The 20,143-nt window shown below is 33.4% G+C and overlaps 1 protein-coding gene across 12 annotated transcripts in view; it reads right to left on the reverse strand.

Moving 5' to 3' along the window:
• Nucleotides 1-4,000: 4,000 nt before the first annotated feature.
• Nucleotides 4,001-20,143, reverse strand: part of NLGN1 (neuroligin 1) — a 794,578-nt gene continuing 778,435 nt past the window's right edge. For 9 of the 12 annotated variants that reach the window (XM_081064844.1, XM_081064849.1, XM_081064846.1 and 6 more), the window contains 3 exons: nt 13,999-14,211; nt 9,816-10,605; nt 4,001-8,964 (listed from right to left, as the gene is read on the reverse strand). In XM_081064844.1, the coding sequence (XP_080920970.1) occupies nt 8,142-8,964; nt 9,816-10,605; nt 13,999-14,211 (1,826 nt within the window). In that variant the 3' untranslated portion in view covers nt 4,001-8,141. The remainder of the gene's footprint in view (nt 8,965-9,815; nt 10,606-13,998; nt 14,212-20,143) is intronic. The other 3 variants (XM_081064845.1, XM_081064853.1, XM_081064850.1) reach the window with 1 other exon arrangement.

Raw genomic sequence — 20,143 nt, forward strand, 5'->3', positions numbered from 1 at the left:
ACATCGTTACAACAAGTTTATCCCAATTTTCTTACTAAGGATGACTATGCTGTCAATTATTTTAAATTGAAGGAAATAGGTTCTTTAAATATATCTGATACTGGTCTTGTGCTATGTATCTAGACAAGATGAAGAGTTAATCAGTTGGTTGAGTTGGTTGCTAGTAATTGGAGAACAAAGGCTACATTTTATTAACTTTTCTATCATTAGTAGCTCTGTAACTTACATAAAATAAGTCCTTAATAAAGTATTTTTTAAAGAATGAATTAATAAGAATATCCAAAAGCACCGATAAGTATTTTGAGGGTAGTTAGTGGATGTGATATAGAACCTAGACTATATTAAGTGCTCAGTAAATGTCGGCTCTTGCTTTTCTCAGTACTGTACATACTGTCTATATTAGTATTCCTCTACAACTTTGTTTCAACCAGATTCTGAACAATATTTTTTTGTAAATTCCTGAGTGAAAATAGAAGGTATGTTTATCACTTTATTGGATTTCATGACTCTGGAATGGACAGAAAAATATTCATAAGCCAGAACAATGTACTGAATCTAATGAGGTAGAATTTAATAGTATTCAATATCCTGAAGATGAAGGAAAACTCAAATGATTAAGGACAGGATAAAGTCAGAACTTGCTTAACATCACACATTTAGAAATTTTAGGAGTTTTAATAGGGAGTAAGTCTCAATTTGAATTACCAGTGTGCTGTAGCCACTAATGAATACTACCATAAGTGATATTAAAAGTATACACTCAACAATTAGGCAGTTGATAGTAGTCTCTATTAGGTAAAGACCTACACTTGAAGCATTTATTATACTCAAACCTAGACATCACAGATTCTAAGAAACTTGGGCTTGGGAAAATATTCAAAAAACAATGTTATAATGGTATAAAGACTAAATTGTGTTATAATAAAAATGGGAAATTTTGCTTTGAGAAGAAAATGACTTGTGGAAAATATATTAGTTGCCTTCAAATATTTAAAAGGAAGTCAAGTGATGGTGACTTTAGACATTTAGAAAGAAAAAAAAAGGTAGATCAATATAAGGGAGAAATTCCAAATGGCCTCAAATATAGCGACTTTCTTTGGAATTCCAGGCCCGTGGTGTTGTGCAAAGTTAGGGTTCATAACCACATATTTGGATAGAGGATTATGGAGTAAGTTAAGTGGTTGGATTGGATGAACTTTAAGCTGGATATTTCATATTCTATGATTTATTTTGGCATAGTATAATGTGGATTCAGATATGGCCATATTTATTATTGGTAAGATTTGTTACACACCTGCCTTTATTGAGACGTGTTCAATAGAATTCAACTAATACTGTTGTGAACTCAGCAAATAATGTTTTATGTGTATCATTTTGAGACATATAAAATAACTCAAATGTGCATTTTGTAATGATTTGGTACAGTGCGTAGCAAAGAAGGTGATCTGAGTAGTTTGTTTTTAAACCTATTTCTAGCTTGGCAATAATTGTATGTTAATACATAAGTCACAGAGTTGGTCCATGTATCTGATAGTTGACAAATTGTCTGGCAATGGTCGGCACCATTTGTTGAGTGAATAAATGACTAATTTCTCTTATTGTTTGATTGATGTTCACTAGCTTCTAATTTGCCTTGGAGCCCTACGTATTTCCATCACCTTAAAACTTTTCCCACAAATTCCACATCCTTGGAGAAGAAGTCATAAATAATAATGGGAGAAAGTATGAAAATAAAAGCTGTAGTAACTGGTGGAAAGGTCTCTTGCAGTGCAGAGGAAGTCAGCTCTGAGAGTGAAATTATTTTCAGGAGAGAGATAAAAATGTTTTACGGGGATATTCAAGTCAACTCTCCAGATCTGGAGTAGTAGGAAGTACTTTAAATTATAGAACTCCATTGGAAAATACTGCTTTCATATGAACATTTACAAAATATATTTGCAATTTCTGTTTTTTAAAACACAGAAATAACATTCTGTAACCTGTAAGGAAATGTAAAAATGTAGTGAAAAAAATGTAATCGTATAAAACAACATTAAATCCTACAAAACATCAAAACACTTTTGTGGAAAGTGGTACTCTTAGAACGTGTTTTTGAACTATTTGGTACTAATGACCATAGAGACCTGCAAAGCAATGTCAATTCTTTTTTCTGGCAATTTGGAAATATTGATCTTTAGGCCATGTATGAGAAAATACTTTCATGTCCTATTTTTTGCTGTATTATCTTGGGCTATATTCAGATCAAGAGTTGCCCATACTTCACTCAATCTTCTCTATCAAGATCATTATTGATTAGATAGTGTAAGACTAGAAATACATCTCTCTAGATTTTATTTTTCTTTGTTTCCAGTGACATTTGACCAAGACTTGGATCAACTATTAAATTTACAGTTTCTTCCTAAATATTTTTAATTTTGTTCTCTAAAGACAATAGAATAAGGTTTAAAGGGATTAATTAATTAATCTCTCTTCTGTCTCTCTCTCTTTATAAGCTGACATACATCTCTATTGGGAGTAAACAAACAAACAAACAAAAAACCACTGTTTGAAGGCAGAAAGTCATTAATTTAAAATTGAGAAGTTTTTCTTTGTTTTTTTTTACCCTCATTTCCTTACTCCTTCTATTTTTCTTTCTCCTTTCTTTTCCTCTCTTTCTTTTCTGACAGACTATAACCACTGTATCAAAGTTTTAAAACTTTACTCTTTAAATTCTTTCCATGCATTCAACAAGAGATGAAGAGACCATAAGACATCATTGTTTCCATTAAATCAGAACTGTCAGCACATGTATGGCCAATACAAAGAAGTTCCAAGGGAACATTTACTTTGGAAATGTTTTGATGTGTATCAAACATAGAAGAAATTATTTGTGAGCTTAAAAATAGTCAACACAACATGTGAAACATAGTAATATTTATTCGTGATAATAAACATGTTTTTAAGGAAAGCCATGGATGTCCAAACACAAACTGAATATGACAACCCAATGGCTTTTTTTTAACAAAACCATGACATATGTCCGATTAGTACGCTAAATGATATGAGTGCTGGAAAGATGAATTAAAAACACTAAAATCTTTTTAAATACACCATCTAATATAGATATTAACCCTGGTCTAACATTCAAAAGTACTCCCTTTTCTTTAACTTTATCTGCTGAGTTTTTGTTACTGTACCTTCACAATTTTCTTTAAAGCTTTAATCGTTATCATTCATTTCAACACAAAACTGCTTGTACTTTGGCTTGAATTTCTGTAGAGGACTAAATTCTATGTGATTCATACATATGTAGGAAGATTACAAAGCCATTTGTAAATACATGATTCTGAAAGGACCATCATAAATATCCTCTAAATTCTTATAGTATATATCATACATATAATGAATAACTAAAAAACATTATATATCTAATTTATGTTTGTCCTTAATAACTTCAGATTTCTTTTCAGTTAAACTTACCTTGTTTTTTGAGAACAGTTCGAGTTTGTAAGAGATTTAAGTTTCCACCTTTAAGTACCATTAAATCATATGCCTAAATAATTGTTGCTTTTCAAAAATTTCTCACTCTTTTCCAGAAGTCATTTGGACCTTTTTTATATCATACAAAATCAAATTAAATGAAAGGAAAAGGCTTCCTAAATAAAATCTTCTTATTGGAAATTTATAACATGTACCTTTTAACTTGAATTGTCAAGCTCTGCAAATTAAAAAAGAAAAAGAAAAAAGACGATAAGGTTTATAAATAAAAGGCCCAGAAGAAAGGCACTTATGCTCTGCACATGGTTATTCTAGTCTGGATACTCCATGACACTTACCAAATGGAATTGATTTCGGGACTGCATACAAATACAGCAAAGTGCTAGAATAAAATCAAATCAGAATGCTTATGAAAATGTTGGCTACCAAATGTTTCACATCAGTAGGAAATTTCTCTAGAGCCTTCCGATGGAAATTTGAAGTGCTATGTTATTATATCAAGTGCAGGAGAGGTGTACAACTGTTGAAGAAATTCCCTTAGTTTATTGACGAAAAAGCCAAAACAATTGTCATTAACAGTAAAAGTGACAAGATAATTAAATGAATGATAACAAAATCTCAGCAGGGAAGTGCCCATTAATTGAATTTATTTGCAAGCGTGCTGTCACAAGTATAACCAAATTACCTAATTTTTACTCACATTAAAAAGTGATGGCCTGTAACAACTAGTTATTAGAAATGAAAGAAAAGGCCAGCACTCTGAAATAATAAAACAGGAGAAAACAAGCATTAAAGCATTGTCAGGAAATTTGACAGCTTCCTGAAAATTTCACTAATTATTTTGTCCCATTAAATATTTCTGTGAAACTCACCAAAGTAAAGAATCCCAGTAATTTCTATGTAGTAGTGTCTTTAAAGCTGGAACATATTTACCACATTCTTTCATGATATTAATATGATTAATACCAACAGGTGAAATAACTGAGAAGGACGTGTTATAGATATAGCAATTGAGTTTTGGCATTTCTTTTCTGTGAGAAAATTAGTGCCATTCTGTTTTCCTATTTAGTATTACATATGGTTAATTTTGTTTTATATAATTTTGTTGCTGTTTCATCTGTACAGAAAAAAAATCTAAGTTAAAGAATCATGGTCAACTTTTAAATTTGAAATGAATGAGATACCGTATACTTCACTGAGAATTTCTGCCTTGATCTGCTATGATAATCTTTCCAATTAAAATTAGATATTTTTTAACGCATTAGCAAATGACTTTCTAATTTCCATGGAGGTAATGATGAACCTCATGATACATTTGTAGTACTCAACTAGATTTTGTTCGTAGTCAACATATTCGATAGAAATTTAAAACTATGAAATCTGTCACCTATATTTCTGAGCCCATATTCTACAACAACATCAATCTGTTGATGACATTTGACAACAATTTTACATGACAGCAAAATAATTAAGTCCGTTTTGGCTTAATGTTTGTATAAATTTTAAGCAGCTTTGACTATTCACAATTTAATGTGAAGCAAGAAAATTTTAATGAATAAGTAACGCCAAAAATATTATTTTAATTTTGTGACTCACATTTTTCTAAAGAAAATCATTATCTAAATAAATACACTTCAAACATTTTGGTTAAAATTTAATAACAATATTCAAAATAATTCTTGCATTTAAAAATTATGTTTCAGCTTTAAAAACAGTTCTTAATGTTCTGTTTATTGTAGGACATTTTACATTCAGAAAACTGGCTGCTTTAATTATAAAACTAGTGACTAACACTCATTCACAATGACTTTATCACAACTTAGGAACAGTAACAAAACCTAGAACTGCTTGATCTTCCACAAAGTTGATACTACATTAATTTAGAAAAAAAGAATAAGGCTATTCTCTTTGTCTTTATAAATCATTTCCAGAAATTAATATAGATGTCAGTTATGGTATAGATAGGCATATTTATTGACAGATAAAATTAGAGCAACAGAAGGATAGATAGATTTAACATGGCTGTCACTAAAATAGAACGTTTTGTTTTGTCAAGTGAAGTAATGCATATGAAAGATTCCATTCATACCTTATTTTGTTATCATTTCTAGTTCTGTTTTTATCTTTTGTTTAATAGATATAATAAAACAGTTTTTTTGATTAAACAATATTTCAGATGCTAAACAATTCTTCTTATTGGTTGACATTGGCAGTTCACAGTTTAAAAGTAACTGTTCACATTGGGCAAAAACTTCAGGTAGACTGTTCTGGATTTGAAGACTTTTTGCTTCTAACAGATTTTTATTTGAAGTTATGGAGCAGTATCTACATTTACTGACAATTAATAATAGAGAGGGAGAAATATGGGCAAAGGAATTCCATGAAATAGAAGATTTTATCTTGTAGTGTCAGTTTAAACTCTTGCTCAGCATTTTTAAATTCTCTTAGAAAGATAACTATCCATTACTTTACGATAGTTCAATCATCCTTGTATTATGGGTCTCACTATTCTCATTCCATGAAATATCACACATTTATTTCCAATAGACCTTTTCCTCACTGATCAGAATTGGAACCTGTGTTTCTGACTGAAAACAATTGGCATATTTTATTTCTACAATACTTTCTCACAAGAGGTATTTAAAAATACAGAGCTGACATTTTTCATAAGTTCCTGGGCTTATAAACTCGTAATATTAAAGCTTCATCAGTTTCATCTTAGATGGGACTTGCCCATAAATACATGGTGTGTTTTTATGTTAGTTACCTGTATGTCTTCAAAAATCCTACTGGTCTAGAAAAATGACTCTGAGACAGTCATGTTTCTGTTGTTTTTGTTTTTGTTTTTTTAAAAAAAGACAAAACAGCAATAAACATTTTAGCTCTTTAATGAGCAAAGATCATGTTTCTTAGCATTGGACTAATAGTCATTATTCAGATTATCTTTATTTCACGCAATGACCAGTGACGTGGCCAAGATGTACAAAGTTGTTTCCATCAAGTAGTATACAATTTTTTTTTTGTATAATAAGCTTTCATTCTTGAAAAAGAGTAACTGAAAAGAAAGGTTTCTGTTACTGCAGTTAGTTTGTCAGAGAAAGTTCTTTGCATTATCTTACAAACTATCAAAATTGCTAGTCATCTGAAAAAATGTAAAAAAAAATCACATAACTTTAGTCTAATAGAAATATAGTACAGGTAAGAGAGAAAGTATTTATCAGGATGTGCTCTTAAGTCCATCTCATTTTTTTTTAATATAAATGTACATCTGATTACATATACAAACATTTGGAAAGGTCTGTGATATACTGTTACTGGTAAACAACAGGGGGATGAAGAGTTTTCCATGGTCTTAGAATACTCATTTAAAATCACACATACGTGTAAGACTAAAATCCTCCAGATGTTGACTTCCCTACATTCTACATTGTACTCTACTGAGATTGCGCGAGTAAATTCCAGTGAATGAACCTCAGTGAAAAAGGTAAGTGATGTGAGGACGGACATAACTTTATATTGAATTATTATTAGTAAACATTTTTGTCATGCAACATGAGTAAATCAATTAACTGAGAACTGTAACCAGAGTGGTAATTTGGGGGCATCCTCATATCTTAAAAGACTGTTGCAAGTAACTCTTTGGACACACTTCACCTTACCAAAAGGAATAAAATACAGAGTAACAAAAACCACAGCAAATTATAGATCCCGTAACAGATCCAATTAGGGTTATCTTTCTATAAATTATTTAGATGGGAACGAAAAGAACATAGAAAACACAGAAAAAAATTTTTTTTCTGGGATTCATATCAGTGAGTATTCACCACTATACCTATAGTTTTTTTCAAATATCTTTAACAACTAATTCCTTCTATTATCAAAACTACTGTGAATTATTTAATTGTAATTACTTTTGCTCCTTAAAATCTTCTTTAGGGTCTGCCAATTGATGGAGGAAGCTTCTATTAAAAACTCCAATGGGATGAGAAGAATTTCAATTACGGCTTAATCAGCAGCACAGCCACCAAGCATATAAATTATCATGCACATCGTGCTAAAAATATCCAGTTTCCTTTATCCCCACCACTTTATACTGACAGCACTTATGTGATAATGTTGTACCTGCCAGTCTTTAAACTTCTTTGTTTTACTGGCAAATTTCAGCATCAGCCTCTGCTGAGGCCATTAACAGCACTGGTGCTTTGTGTACTTATCCAAATATGTAAATATGGTCTACACAATAAAACGGCTCCAAATAAAAACTGGTGAAAATTATCTGACATTCCATTGGTGTGTCCCTTGTGCATATTCATGGTTTTTTCGTTTTTATTTTTTATATTTCAGACAAAGTTCTTTCCTGTTTGGTGTTCCACATGCCTAATTCCATTATGTAACATAAATCTTCAAAAAATTAATTCTTGGATGTGAATGAAAAGTATCATTCAGAACAATTGCTTCAAGCAATTGAAATTCATTTCTAGAGTTGATTTGTGTATATATGTACAATTCGTTTTTTTCAAAACCCCCAAAGTTCTTGATATGTATATTCACATAATGTTCCTCCTTATTTAAATAGTAAGAGTCTTGTAGGTTGAAAGCCAAGGAATCTTCAGTAATCTTTTACTGCAATCCATCAAAAAATAGAGTTTGTTTCTCTTATCTGGCTATACCCTGGTTGTTGAATGTGAATGGGGGTGGGGATGGGGATGGGGCAGAGTATTGTTCTGTCCTCCAGTAAAAGTATTGAATGTGTGTAAGGGTTGAATCCCTGGTATAGTGTTGGGAATCATTGTAATGGTGTTGGGTGTCATTAAGGGAACATCATCAGGTGACCTCCTCATAGCTAGTGTGTAATCTGGGGGACAGGCGGTCCGAAGAACCACCTCATGTGGATGGATAGACTCACATTCATGATCCAAATCAGTGTGCTTCATTTGGAGGGACATGATTTCCTCTTCTTGTGCATGGGTCAGATCGTTGGTCGTGGTACGCTGAGGGCTGCATCTCCTATGAACATCATGTCTCCTCTTATCCTTTTTGTAGTACAGGGCTGCAAAGGCCAAGATGTTCAGAAACAGCAGTGAGGCTCCAACTGCTATAGTGACGCTCAGCTCTGTTGAGTAGTCCCTTTGATCTACGGAGAAAGGACTTGGTTGTTGTTTGGGATCATCCTGCTTGGCAGTGGGAAAGGCTGATGTGACAGGTACAGAATTTTTTCTCGTAGGTCTGAAAGTGATGTCAGTTGATGGCACTTTAGTTGTTGTCGAGGTATACTGAGAAATGTCATTGAGATTATGCAGATGAGGTACCAGCTCCAACCACAGGTTTACCTTATTGGCTCTGTAATGTTCTTTAACTCTTGGTTTTAATCCAATATGAAGATAAAGTTGATCTTTCTGGGAATATCTGGTCCATGCTACTTCTTCAAAACGGTTGGGTTTGGTATGGATAAATTTTGTATCTTGAGGGACTGGTTGATTTGGGTCACTAAGAAAGAAAAAAGCAATTATGAGGACAAACTTATTTTACTCTCTTAATAGAAGTAGTACTAGTTTAACATCTAATTGAAGAGGTAATTCAACAAGGCTTTAGATTGTGTTTTTACAACTTGGGTCAATTTAGAAATATAAATAGCATTGCAGGTAGGTTGTCAGATCGAGATAATGTAATGCAAGTAAACCTCATGTTCTCGTTCTCTTTGTCCATTCAGAGATTGCCTGCTATCTACTCAAAGATTTTAAAATTTGAATACCTATGTGTTGTCTCACAGGCAAACTAGCAGAGACAGTGTGAAATAGTGGAAAAGACAGGGTTTGGAATTGGCAGGTGAGGATCTGAGTCCTAGTAGTGTTGCATACTATGACATATGAATATTTGAATATTTATAGACATATGAATATTTATATGAGGCTCTTGTAGCCTCAGGTCCATTCTCGCAAAATAGAATTAACAGTACTTGACCCGCCCTCCTAACAAGGTAGTTGGAAGGATCAAAAGGCATACAGCACTGTAAATTGGAAATCACTATAAAATAATATTTGTCACTATTGAATAACAATAAGTCCTGTGCCAAAATTAAAATTAAAATACCAAAATAAATTTAACTGTTGAGTAATGCAATAGAACTATAAACCTTTCTTAATAAACTTACAGAAAGTAAGAACTAATAAAGCAATGATTTTTGAAACACCATACTATATCATTTTGAAAAAAAGGAACTTAACATATTTCTAGTGTCAATCTATTAAATCATTTGGACACAAAATCTGCATTATTTTTCAGTGCTTAAAAGGATATTTCTATTAAATTATAGGAAACTTTATTCCTTAGGTACATACCCAGTTTTAGCAAAATTTGTCCAGTATGTCATTACAACTGCACTCAGCATCACATCATTTTTGGAGAAATTGCAAGGAAATAACTCTGTAGGTCCAATCATGGGGATTCCTAGTACGTAGGGAACCTCATCTCCATGAGCTGCATCAGCCCAAGCTGGAACCTGATCTGTTTGGCAATGATGGTAAAAGGCATAGAAATATGTAGGCGAACCAAAATTTGAGTGAAGATCTGCTGTAGCTACAGCTGGTGCCACCCACTGATGGTCTGTAAACAAAGCCAATAATGTCTTCCTTCTGGTTTCAGGGTTATGACGGTCAGCCCAGTCAGTGTACATAAATTTAATGGTTTCTCTCAAAACATCTTTTCCTTCAGGATATCCATATAAATTATCAACAAAATTGGAAACAGCAAAGTCAAAATCACTAGCTGATATACCATCATCACTATCTACTATATTTTCAACAAATTTTAATCCTTCTCCTTGATTAACTCCTAACATTATATCATAGTTGAGAAACTCTCCTTGTTCCATCAATATCTGAGGGTCATCTGGTATTACATCACCATCAATCACAGGTCCAAAGGCTATGTGGTATCGTGCTGGTTGAATATCTTGGTCAACAAGTTCTTTGTAAGGCTTCTTCTGTAGGCATTCCACTAACTCTACTGTATCTGAAACATTGCAACCAACTTTTGTGGCCAACATTCTAGCATATTTTGCAGGTTGGAAACTAACAGCCCAGCTGGAAAGGGCTGTTCCACTTTGAGCTATTGCTCGTTGAAAAAGTCCTATGGGAAAACAACAAAAAGTTTCAGGTGACCTTTGATATTAATAATGTTGTGGTAAAACAATAACATTAGATATTTTAGACGTGTGTATAAAAACCCAGATACAACTCGAGAAACAGGGAGATAGAGACATTTTTGCTTAAGAGAAGGTACATAAAGTCATCCCCAGGGTATAACGAATCAGAGAGGTGGACAAAGTCTTCTGCTTTGAGTGACAATCACTTTAGCGATCAAAAAATATAAATTGTGCAGTGTCTCAAAGGGGCAGTAAGGAAAGGAAGAGGACGTGTACATATTAGTGGCAAAAAGCCCCAAGCATGTTTTGGCTTAAACACCTATGTTATCACCATAGCTAACTAGATGGAGTCAACTCTCTCCCCTTTAACTCTTCATCAGGTTCTGTGTTGTCTTATGAGGATATTTCCCTCAATTTTGCTGCATGTATCTTCCTTCAAAATATCTCTGTATGTTCGTTGTAATTAGGTTTTATTATCAAATGAATTGTTGAGAGCTCACACAACTACTGGGGCTGGGGGTTTGTTAATACCCTGGGGATGGCCCTGAAGGCACACAAAACAGAATATCACTTTAGACATACTCTTTCCCAGCTCTTCATGTCAGACATAGTATGCTGAATATTCATCTTTCAGAAGAAGATATAACATTTGAAGTGTTTTCGCTAGGTTAAAGAAAAATACATCAGCAGAAGGATTTAGTAGGAAGTGATTTAACTTTTTCCAGTGTTGAATGTGCACTGCTACATTTTATCATAAAAGATGAAAGATGAAAAGTACATGGTCCACTGCTTTTCACTTAATTGCGTTTAAGAATTATAAATTATGGTCCCATATGCAGTATGATTAGAGCTGCATGCCATTGAAATTTATAAATGCCCTTATTCACTCATGAAGGTATTTTCAAATAAAACCCTTGCTTTAAAAATATAATGTTTCTATTTTCTTTTTAAAAAATTACATTTGTTATCAATTTACAAAGACAGCTTTATAGTTTGGTTATTTAAACACATGCTCAATTATTCACATGTGTTAATGTGATAAGAACAGTTCTCACAAAGGTGCTAAAGCAGTGTCTGAATTACAAGCAAAATTTTAGATTTTTCTCCAAACATGAATATGTATTAAAAATTCAGTCTGTAATATGTTCTTAGATAATTCTAAAAATATTCAAAAAGTGAAACATTACTACTTTAAATTTGTTTTGGTTTCTGACATCTTTATGAACATACTTTTAGTTTGCTAGAGCAAAGATGGTAGAGTAAATGATATAAAGATAGATAATTAAACAATTATATAGTCTACATGTTTGTCAACACTTGCTCAAGGAAATATCTTACTAATTTAAAAAGTTGCAATTAAAATAACCCTGATGATTTCTATAATATTCTTTCTCATTTCAGGGGCTCAATGACATTAACTAAATATACAAGACAAGATTTTCGGGAATATATACATCACTAAATATAGTCTGAGATGGTATTGAGAAAACCATATATTTTATCATTAATGAGAGTGCTTGTTATGTATATGCAAGTAGTGGTTGGCTCCTGGTAGATGCAGGCCTGAGCATTGCTGCAGCCCTGGAGAGTTTACAGACTTTAAAGTCTATGTTTGCACTAGAGATAGAATTAGTCCAATGATTTTAAGACATCTCCTGAGCATCTCCTGAGCTTCTCCTCGTCAGCTTTGTATGTGAAGATAAACTTAGGATTAGACCAAACATAAGTCTATTTGTATGGCCAAGCAAGAACAAACCTTAAAGAGGGTGATAGAATGACATATTTTTAAATATTTGCATAGCCATTTGCTATTGGTCAGAACATCATTGACTGACAAAGAGCAATGCTGGTTGATGAACCAACTGATTCTTCTCTTTATTGAAATCTAGTTTCATACTGGCTGAAACTGGCTGTGGTTTTCACCTTACATTTACATAACGTTTTAGAAAATATAAGAGTCAATAACATTAGAGATAAAATGACCCTAAAAAGTCTGAATAGACGGTCTAATGTTAACCTAGATAAACATTGGCATTACTGTACTACTTAGGCTGGAATAATCTAATCTAGTCAGTTAAAAAAAAACACAAAGTTTGTTATTTCAAAATAAGCCATTTAATTTCAGAGCAAAATCTCTATACAATTAGAAATGTTCTAATTGAACATCTAATATGTGCCATTCTGTCATCTTGAATTAGAAGTTTACTAACATAAAGGAGAAATTACAAAAATTATGTCTACAAATTATATATATATATATATATAATAATATATGATTCTCCAAGTATATGTATTCATTTAATTACTGGCTGTTATTTTGAAATTCACATTAATGCATTTTGATACCAAAACAAGTATCTGGGGCTTATATCATAAAACTCACTCTTACAAGTTAAGAAGTTTCATGAACACTTGACAGTGTATACTTTCTTAATATATATAAAATGACAATAAAACAAGCAGAAAATATCTGATGGCCTAGGTTGATACATATTCTCTAGCTTCCTATCTCTCATGTATGTGTAATGCAGAGAAAGTATTTGCATTTGCAGACTTCAACAAAACACTTCTGTTCTTGTGGCTATTTCAAGTTAATAAATGTCATTTGAATGGGTGACTAAACTCATGGTAAGATGGGAGTCCTTAAAAAACAACATGATGAGCCTTGATTAGGCACTTTGGAAAAGGGGTATCAAGGCCAGAAAATGGAAACAAGAAAAATATCTTGTAGGTTTAAGCAGCCTCAGAGCTCTAAGCTGCTTTGCCACGCTTTGGGTGGGGAACAGGAGGTGACACTCTTGGAGTTGAAAATAGAAAAAAACAAAAATTCAAACCTATTTTTATTTTTAATAAAAAACTCTACTAGTGACCTTGATGCTTTGACAATTTTGGATCATGCATGCAAAATAATAAAATATCTATTCTCTACTCAGACAAGTGAAAATCTCATTTCCAGGCAAACTGCTTCCTTCTTACTAGAAAATGGTTTTAAATGTCTATTGTCTTGAATATAGGTTATAGACAATCCTTGCATCAAAAAAACCTTGTCTTTGATTTTGATGACTGAATAAACAGAGATGACAGAGCTGTGAACGTCTTTGATTTTCCTAAAAATCACCCTTCGGAGAAAAGAAAAGTAATGGTAATGCTAACTATGCAGAAGTGTGCTTGAAAGGGCATCCTTACTACAGGAGACAAAAGAGTTCGACAAAAATCTAAACATGCATACAAAAGCTGAAGAAACAAAATTTTAAACAGTGATTGAGTTCAGCCTAACACTTAGTTTGAACAGAGAAATATATACAGAGCATCACATACTACTGATGGTGGTGGCATGCAGACACCAAAATTGTCAAAATGTGCAACCTGCATAATACCTTTGGTTGAATTGCTCCAACGGTTACCTTCAGAATAATGGGATAAAGTCAGCAGATTGACACATGAACCCCCAGCGCCAGATCCAAAAACAGTGATTCTTAAGGGGTCACCACCAAAGAACCCAATGTTCTCACTAGTCCATCTCAAAGCCTGTATGAGATCAAGGAGTCCATAGTTTCCTTTTGCAGCCTGATCCCCTGTGCTCAAGAAACCTGGAAAACAGAAATAAAAAGACACCTTAGAACACCCTTTTGAGTTGACATGAATCAAACAGGCACTAAATTTAAACACAACTGAAGCCTGTGTTCATCAAGGTAAGTATAAATTCTTCAGTAAAAAAAAAAAAAAAAAAAAAAATATATATATATATATATATATATGTATATATATATATATATATATATATATATATATATATATATATATCCCACCAGAATAGAATAATTTACCTTAGGGAGAATAGTAGAGACTAAAATCTGAAAAAAATGACATTTATCTTCCCCAAGTTATCCATGTAATAGGTAACGGGGCAAATAAAGAGAATGAAAGCATTCTGAAAGATCTCAGGGGAGACATTCTAGAGGCCAAGTTACTTGGTGGAGGTATTTGGGATAGTGTTGTGGGGCATATGAGAATGTGCTTTTGTATAAAACAGTGTGTCAGTCCTCAGGTTGCTAGTGGTCTAATATGGTTGGAATTTAAGGTATGTGTAGCAGAATGGCAGGATGTGAGGGTGGAGAGCATGTATATTTTTCTAAAATTTGTGTGTAAAACGATACGCAACTCTTTACCTGTATATGTATATACACATGTTTTTTGTTTGTTTATTTTTTAATCAAGGATGGTCCATGGTTAAGAAAGAATCACTGTGTTAGAGGCGACTGGAAACCACATTTTGGAATACCTTAAATGCTAAACTGAGGAGATTTGCGCAATTAGAAAACTATGTAGAATAATTGAAGATTTTTGAAAAGTTCTGACTCACGTTTTTGGAATGTTTAAAGCTTTGCTTTATAGTGAATCTGAAAATGAAGGGAAACATATGTTGCACAATAGAAAGGATAGAGGAGTTACAGGGATCTGAACTGACAGAGTGGCAAATGCAATTGAAACAAGGAGATAGAAAGAAAACCTGTGGCAATAAGAGCTGAATGACTTTCTTACGCAGCAGGTTCTTGAATAACACTGTTTCATGCAATATCATTTCATCATAATGATGGGATGCCATAGGAACTGAACTCTTGTTTTTATCAATTAGCATATGGTAAAATTGGTTTTATTATACGTCACTTTGCTTAAAGTCGAAGAACCTATAGACGACATTAAGAAGAACTTACCGTATATGGAAGTTGTAGAGAGAAGAGTCGAAGATATTACTTTAATAATACTTTGAACATATTCATTCATTTCGCTGTCAATAGATTTTTTTTCAAGACAGTAAGTTTATTGATCATAAAAGATTGTCAAAAAGACTTTCCACATAAATTTTCCTAAGTGTTGAAAAAAGGCATTTTAAAGATGTTTCAATTATATAACTGAAACAGTAGGCAACTACCAATTACACTGCACCTATACATTTTTTTTTAATTTATTACATTTATTGGGGTGATATCAGTTAGTAAAATTATATAGGTTTCAAGTGTACATTTCTTAGTATATCATCAACTTATTGCAATTGTGTGTTCTCCACTCTATGACAATGTATCTGACTCCGTTATCCTCTTCTAACACCCTCCCTCCCCCTTCACCGTCTAGTAACCACAAAACTGTTGTCTGTGCCTATGAGTTTTTGTTTGTTTGTCTTATTCATTTTTGCTTTTAGTTTTATATCCCACATATGAGTGAAATCGTTTCTCGACTTTTTCTGTCTGACTTATTTTGCTTAGCATGATAATCTCAAGATCCATCAATATCGTTGCAATTCGCAGTATTTCATCTTTTATTGTGGCCGAATAATATTCCATTGTACATATGTACCACATCTTTATCCAATTGTCTACCGAAGGACTCTTTTGTTGTTTCCAAGTCTTGGCCACCATGAATAATGATGCAATGAACATGGGGGTACATATATCTTATGGATAAATGTTTTTACATTTCTTTGGGTTGATACCTAGGAGAAGGATTGCTAGGCCATATGGTAATTCTATTCTTAATTTTTTGAGGAATCTCCAGTGTTTCCATAGTGGCTGTACAAATTTATATTCCCACCAGCAATGTATGAGGGTTCTTTTTTTTCCACAGCCTCTCCAACACTTGTTATTACTTGTCTTGTTGATAATAGCCATTCTAATAGGTGTGAGGTGGTATCTCATTGTGTTTTGATTTGTATTTCTCTAAGAGCTAGAGAAGTGGATCGTTTCTTCATGTATCTGTTGGACGTTTGTATGTCTTCTTAGGAGGACCTCTGTCCATTTTTTTAATTGCATTTTTTTCTTGTTGAATTGTATGGATTCCTTTGGATACTAGCCCCTCATTGGAAGTGTCGTTTGTAAATATCTTCTCCCATTTGGTTGGTTGCCTCTTTATTTTCTTGATGGTTTCTTTTGCTATGCAGAAGCTTTTTATTTTGAAATAGTTCCACTCATTTATTTTTGCTTTTCCTTCCCTTGCCTTGAGGCCAAATTCATGAAATCTCCTCTGAACTCAAGGTTCATTAATTTGGTATCTATGCTTTCTTCTAAGCAATTTATTGCTTCAGGTCTTATATATAGGTCTTGGATCGATTTTGAATTAATTTTGGTATATGGTGAGAGATAGCAGTGTAGTGTTATTCTTTTGCACTTGGCTTTCCAATTTTCCCAGCACCATTTATTGAAGAGGCTTTCTTTTCTCCATTGTATGTTTTTAGCTCCTTTGTCGAAAATTATCTGACCATACATGTGTGGGCTGATTTCTGGGTTCTCAATTCTGTTCCATTGGTCTGTGTGTCTGTGTTTCTGCCAATACTATGCTGTTTTGATTATTGCCACTTTGCAGTAAAAATTGAAGTAAGGGAATGCAATACCTCTGGCGATGTTCTTTTTTCTCAGGATTGCTTTGGTTATTTGGGTCTTTTGTAATTCCATACAAATCTGATGATTTTTTTGTTCTATCTTTAAAAAATGTCACTGGGATTTTGATGGTGATTGTATTAAATCTGTGTATTACTTTGGGTAATATGGCCATTTTAACTATATTGATTATTCCAATCTATCACCATGGAATATCTTTCCATTTCTCTGTGTCTTCTTCACTTTCTTTTAATAATGTCTTACAGTTTTCAATGTATAGGTCCTTCACATCCTTTGTTAAATCTATTCCTATATGTTTTATTCTTTTTGCTGCAATTGCAGAAAGATTTTTTTTTTCATTTCTTTTTTTTTTTTTTGAAATTCCATTGTTAGTATATAGGAATGCAATAGATTTTTGTACATTTATTTTGTATCCTGCAACTTGACTGTGTTTACTCTAATAATTTTTTGGTGGTTTTCTATATAAAGAATCATGTCATCAACAAAGAGTGACAATTTTATTTCTTCATTTCCAATTTGGATGCCTCTTATTTCTTTCTCTTGCCTGATTATTCTGGCTAAAACTTCCAATACTCTGCTGAATAACGGGAATGGCTGGGGGCATCCCTGTCTTGTTCCTGATCATAGAGGGAAAGCTTTCAGTTCTTCACCGTTAAGTATGATATTAGCTCAGGGTTTATTGTATATGGCCTTTATTATTTTGAGACACTTTTCTTCTATACCCATTTTATTAAGTGTTTTAATCACAAATGGATATTTTATCTTGTCAAATGCTTTTTCTTCACTTATTGATATGATCATATAATGTATATCCTTTATTTTATGTGGTGTATCACCCTGATTGATTTGCATATGTTGAACCATCCTTGTGAACCTGGAATGAATCCTATTTGATTGTGATGTATAATCTTTTTAATGTATTAGATTTGCTAGTGTCTTGTTTAGGTTTTTGCATCTGTACTCATCAGAGGTATTAGTGTGTAGTTTTCTTTTTTGGTGTTATCCTTACCAGGTTTTGTTATCAGGGTAATGTTGGTCTCATGAAATGAGTAAGGCAGTATTGCCTCTTCTTCAATGTTTTGGAAGAGTTTGAGGAGGACAGGTATTAAATTATCTTTGAAGGTTCTGTAGAATTCACTGGTGAAGCCGGTCCTGGGTTTTTGCTTTTGGGGAAGTTTTGGATGATTGTTTCAATTACCTTACTTTTTATTGGTCTATTTAGCTTTTTCAGTTCTTTGTGATTTAGTCTAGAAAGGTTATATGTTTCTAAGAACTTTTTCTGTTTCTTCTAGGTTATTGAATTTGGTAGCATATTGTCCTTCATAGTATTTTTGTGTGATCCTTTGTATTTCTGTGGTATCCATCATAACTTTTCCTCTTTCATTTCCGATTTTGTTTATTTGTACCTTTTCTCTTTTTCCCTTAGTGAGTCTAGCTAGGGGTTTGTCAATTGTACAAATCTTTTCAAAGAACCTGCTCTTTGTTGTTAATTTTTTTCTATTGTTTTTGTTCTCTATTTCATTTAATTCTGCTCTAATTTTTATTACTTCCTTCCTTCTGATGACTTTGAGTTTAATTTATTGTTATTTTGCAAGTTCTTTAAGATGTAATGCTAGGTTATTTATTTGGGATTTTTCTTGTTTCTTGAAATAAGCCTGTAACAATCTAAATTTCCCTTATTACTGCTTTCACTGCACCCCAGTAATTTTGATATGATGTACAAGGTGTGATAAAAAAAATAGGGTGAATATTTAAATAAAAAAAATATTACAGTAAAAAACACATTGCCATTGATCCTCCTCAAAATACAACCCCTCACTCTGTACACACTTATCCTATTGTTCTTGACACTTTCTGAAGCAGTTCAGGAAGTCCTCTTTCATGAGTGTCTTTAGTTGCACTGTCATGGCTGCCTCGCTGTCCTGAATAGATTCAAAACTCTTTCCTTTCATGGTCATTTTGACTTTGGGGAAAAGCCAGAAGTCACAGAGTGCCAGATCCATCAAATAAGGTGGATGAGGACACACCATAATATTTCTGGTACAGAAATTGCGCACCAGAAGCAAAGCGTGACACAGAATGTTGTCATGATGGAGGATGAAGTAAAAACACTCACAAAAGAAGACTTCCAGAAGTGCTTCAGAAAGTGGAAGAATTATGAGATAAATGTGTTCAAAGAGAGGGGAAGTAATTTGAGGAGGATGTCAATGTGTCTTTTACTGTAATGATTTTTAAAATTTAAACGTTCACCATATTTTTCAATCGCACCTCATATTTTCATTCTCATTTGATTCTGTGTATCTTTTGATCTCTCCTTTGATTTATTCTTTGACCCAGTCATTCTTTAGTAGCATGTTTAATCTCCACATATTAGTATTTTTTCTTATTTTCTTTTTGCGGTTGATCTCCATTTCAAAGCATTCTCGTCAGAGAATATGGTTGGTATGATTTTATTTTTGAATTCATAAAAATGCCTATCTGTATTTTCTTGCATCTCATTGAGTGTTTTCAGAACTGCAATCTTAAATTCACTGTCATTTATGTCACATAGTTCCATGTCTTTAAGTTCATTTTCTGGAGATTTTTAAAATTTCTTTCTGAGCTGCCTTGTTGTCTTGGTTGTTCGTTATAATTGATGGATTATTCTCTTCCTAGTCATCTATAGAATTGAGTTCTGCAGCAGGTTGACATGAAGCGGTCTTTCTTTTGTTTCTCAGTATGTAGCACTGCAGCATTTTATTTTCTCTTGAGCTGTTCTGGTTTCTCGTGGTGGAAGATTCCCTAGGGAGATGGGCATCTCCTCTGTGACCAGGCCACCTGTATCTCAGGGCAGCATCCCTCTAGTAGAATATGGTACTATAGCCCCTAAAATCCCTGTGCTACCCATGCAGCCAGATGCAGAGCTGCACTGCCTCCGGGGCCCTGGGTGTTGCCACCAGAACCAGCCCCAAAAGGTGGAGGTGTGGTGGGCTAGCAGAGGCCACTGGTGTGTTTTTGGCTTTGTACTCCTCTGAGTAGTGGCAACTGCCAGACCACAGATGCCTCGCTCCCATATCTGCACCCTTGTCACTCGATTGGCTGCAGTGTGTGTCTCACTCAGGAACTGTCTCTTCAGTTCTCAGGACTGTAG

This window comes from Rhinolophus hipposideros (genome assembly GCF_964194185.1).
Source record: "Rhinolophus hipposideros genome assembly, chromosome: 2".
Taxonomy (NCBI): domain Eukaryota; kingdom Metazoa; phylum Chordata; class Mammalia; order Chiroptera; family Rhinolophidae; genus Rhinolophus; species Rhinolophus hipposideros.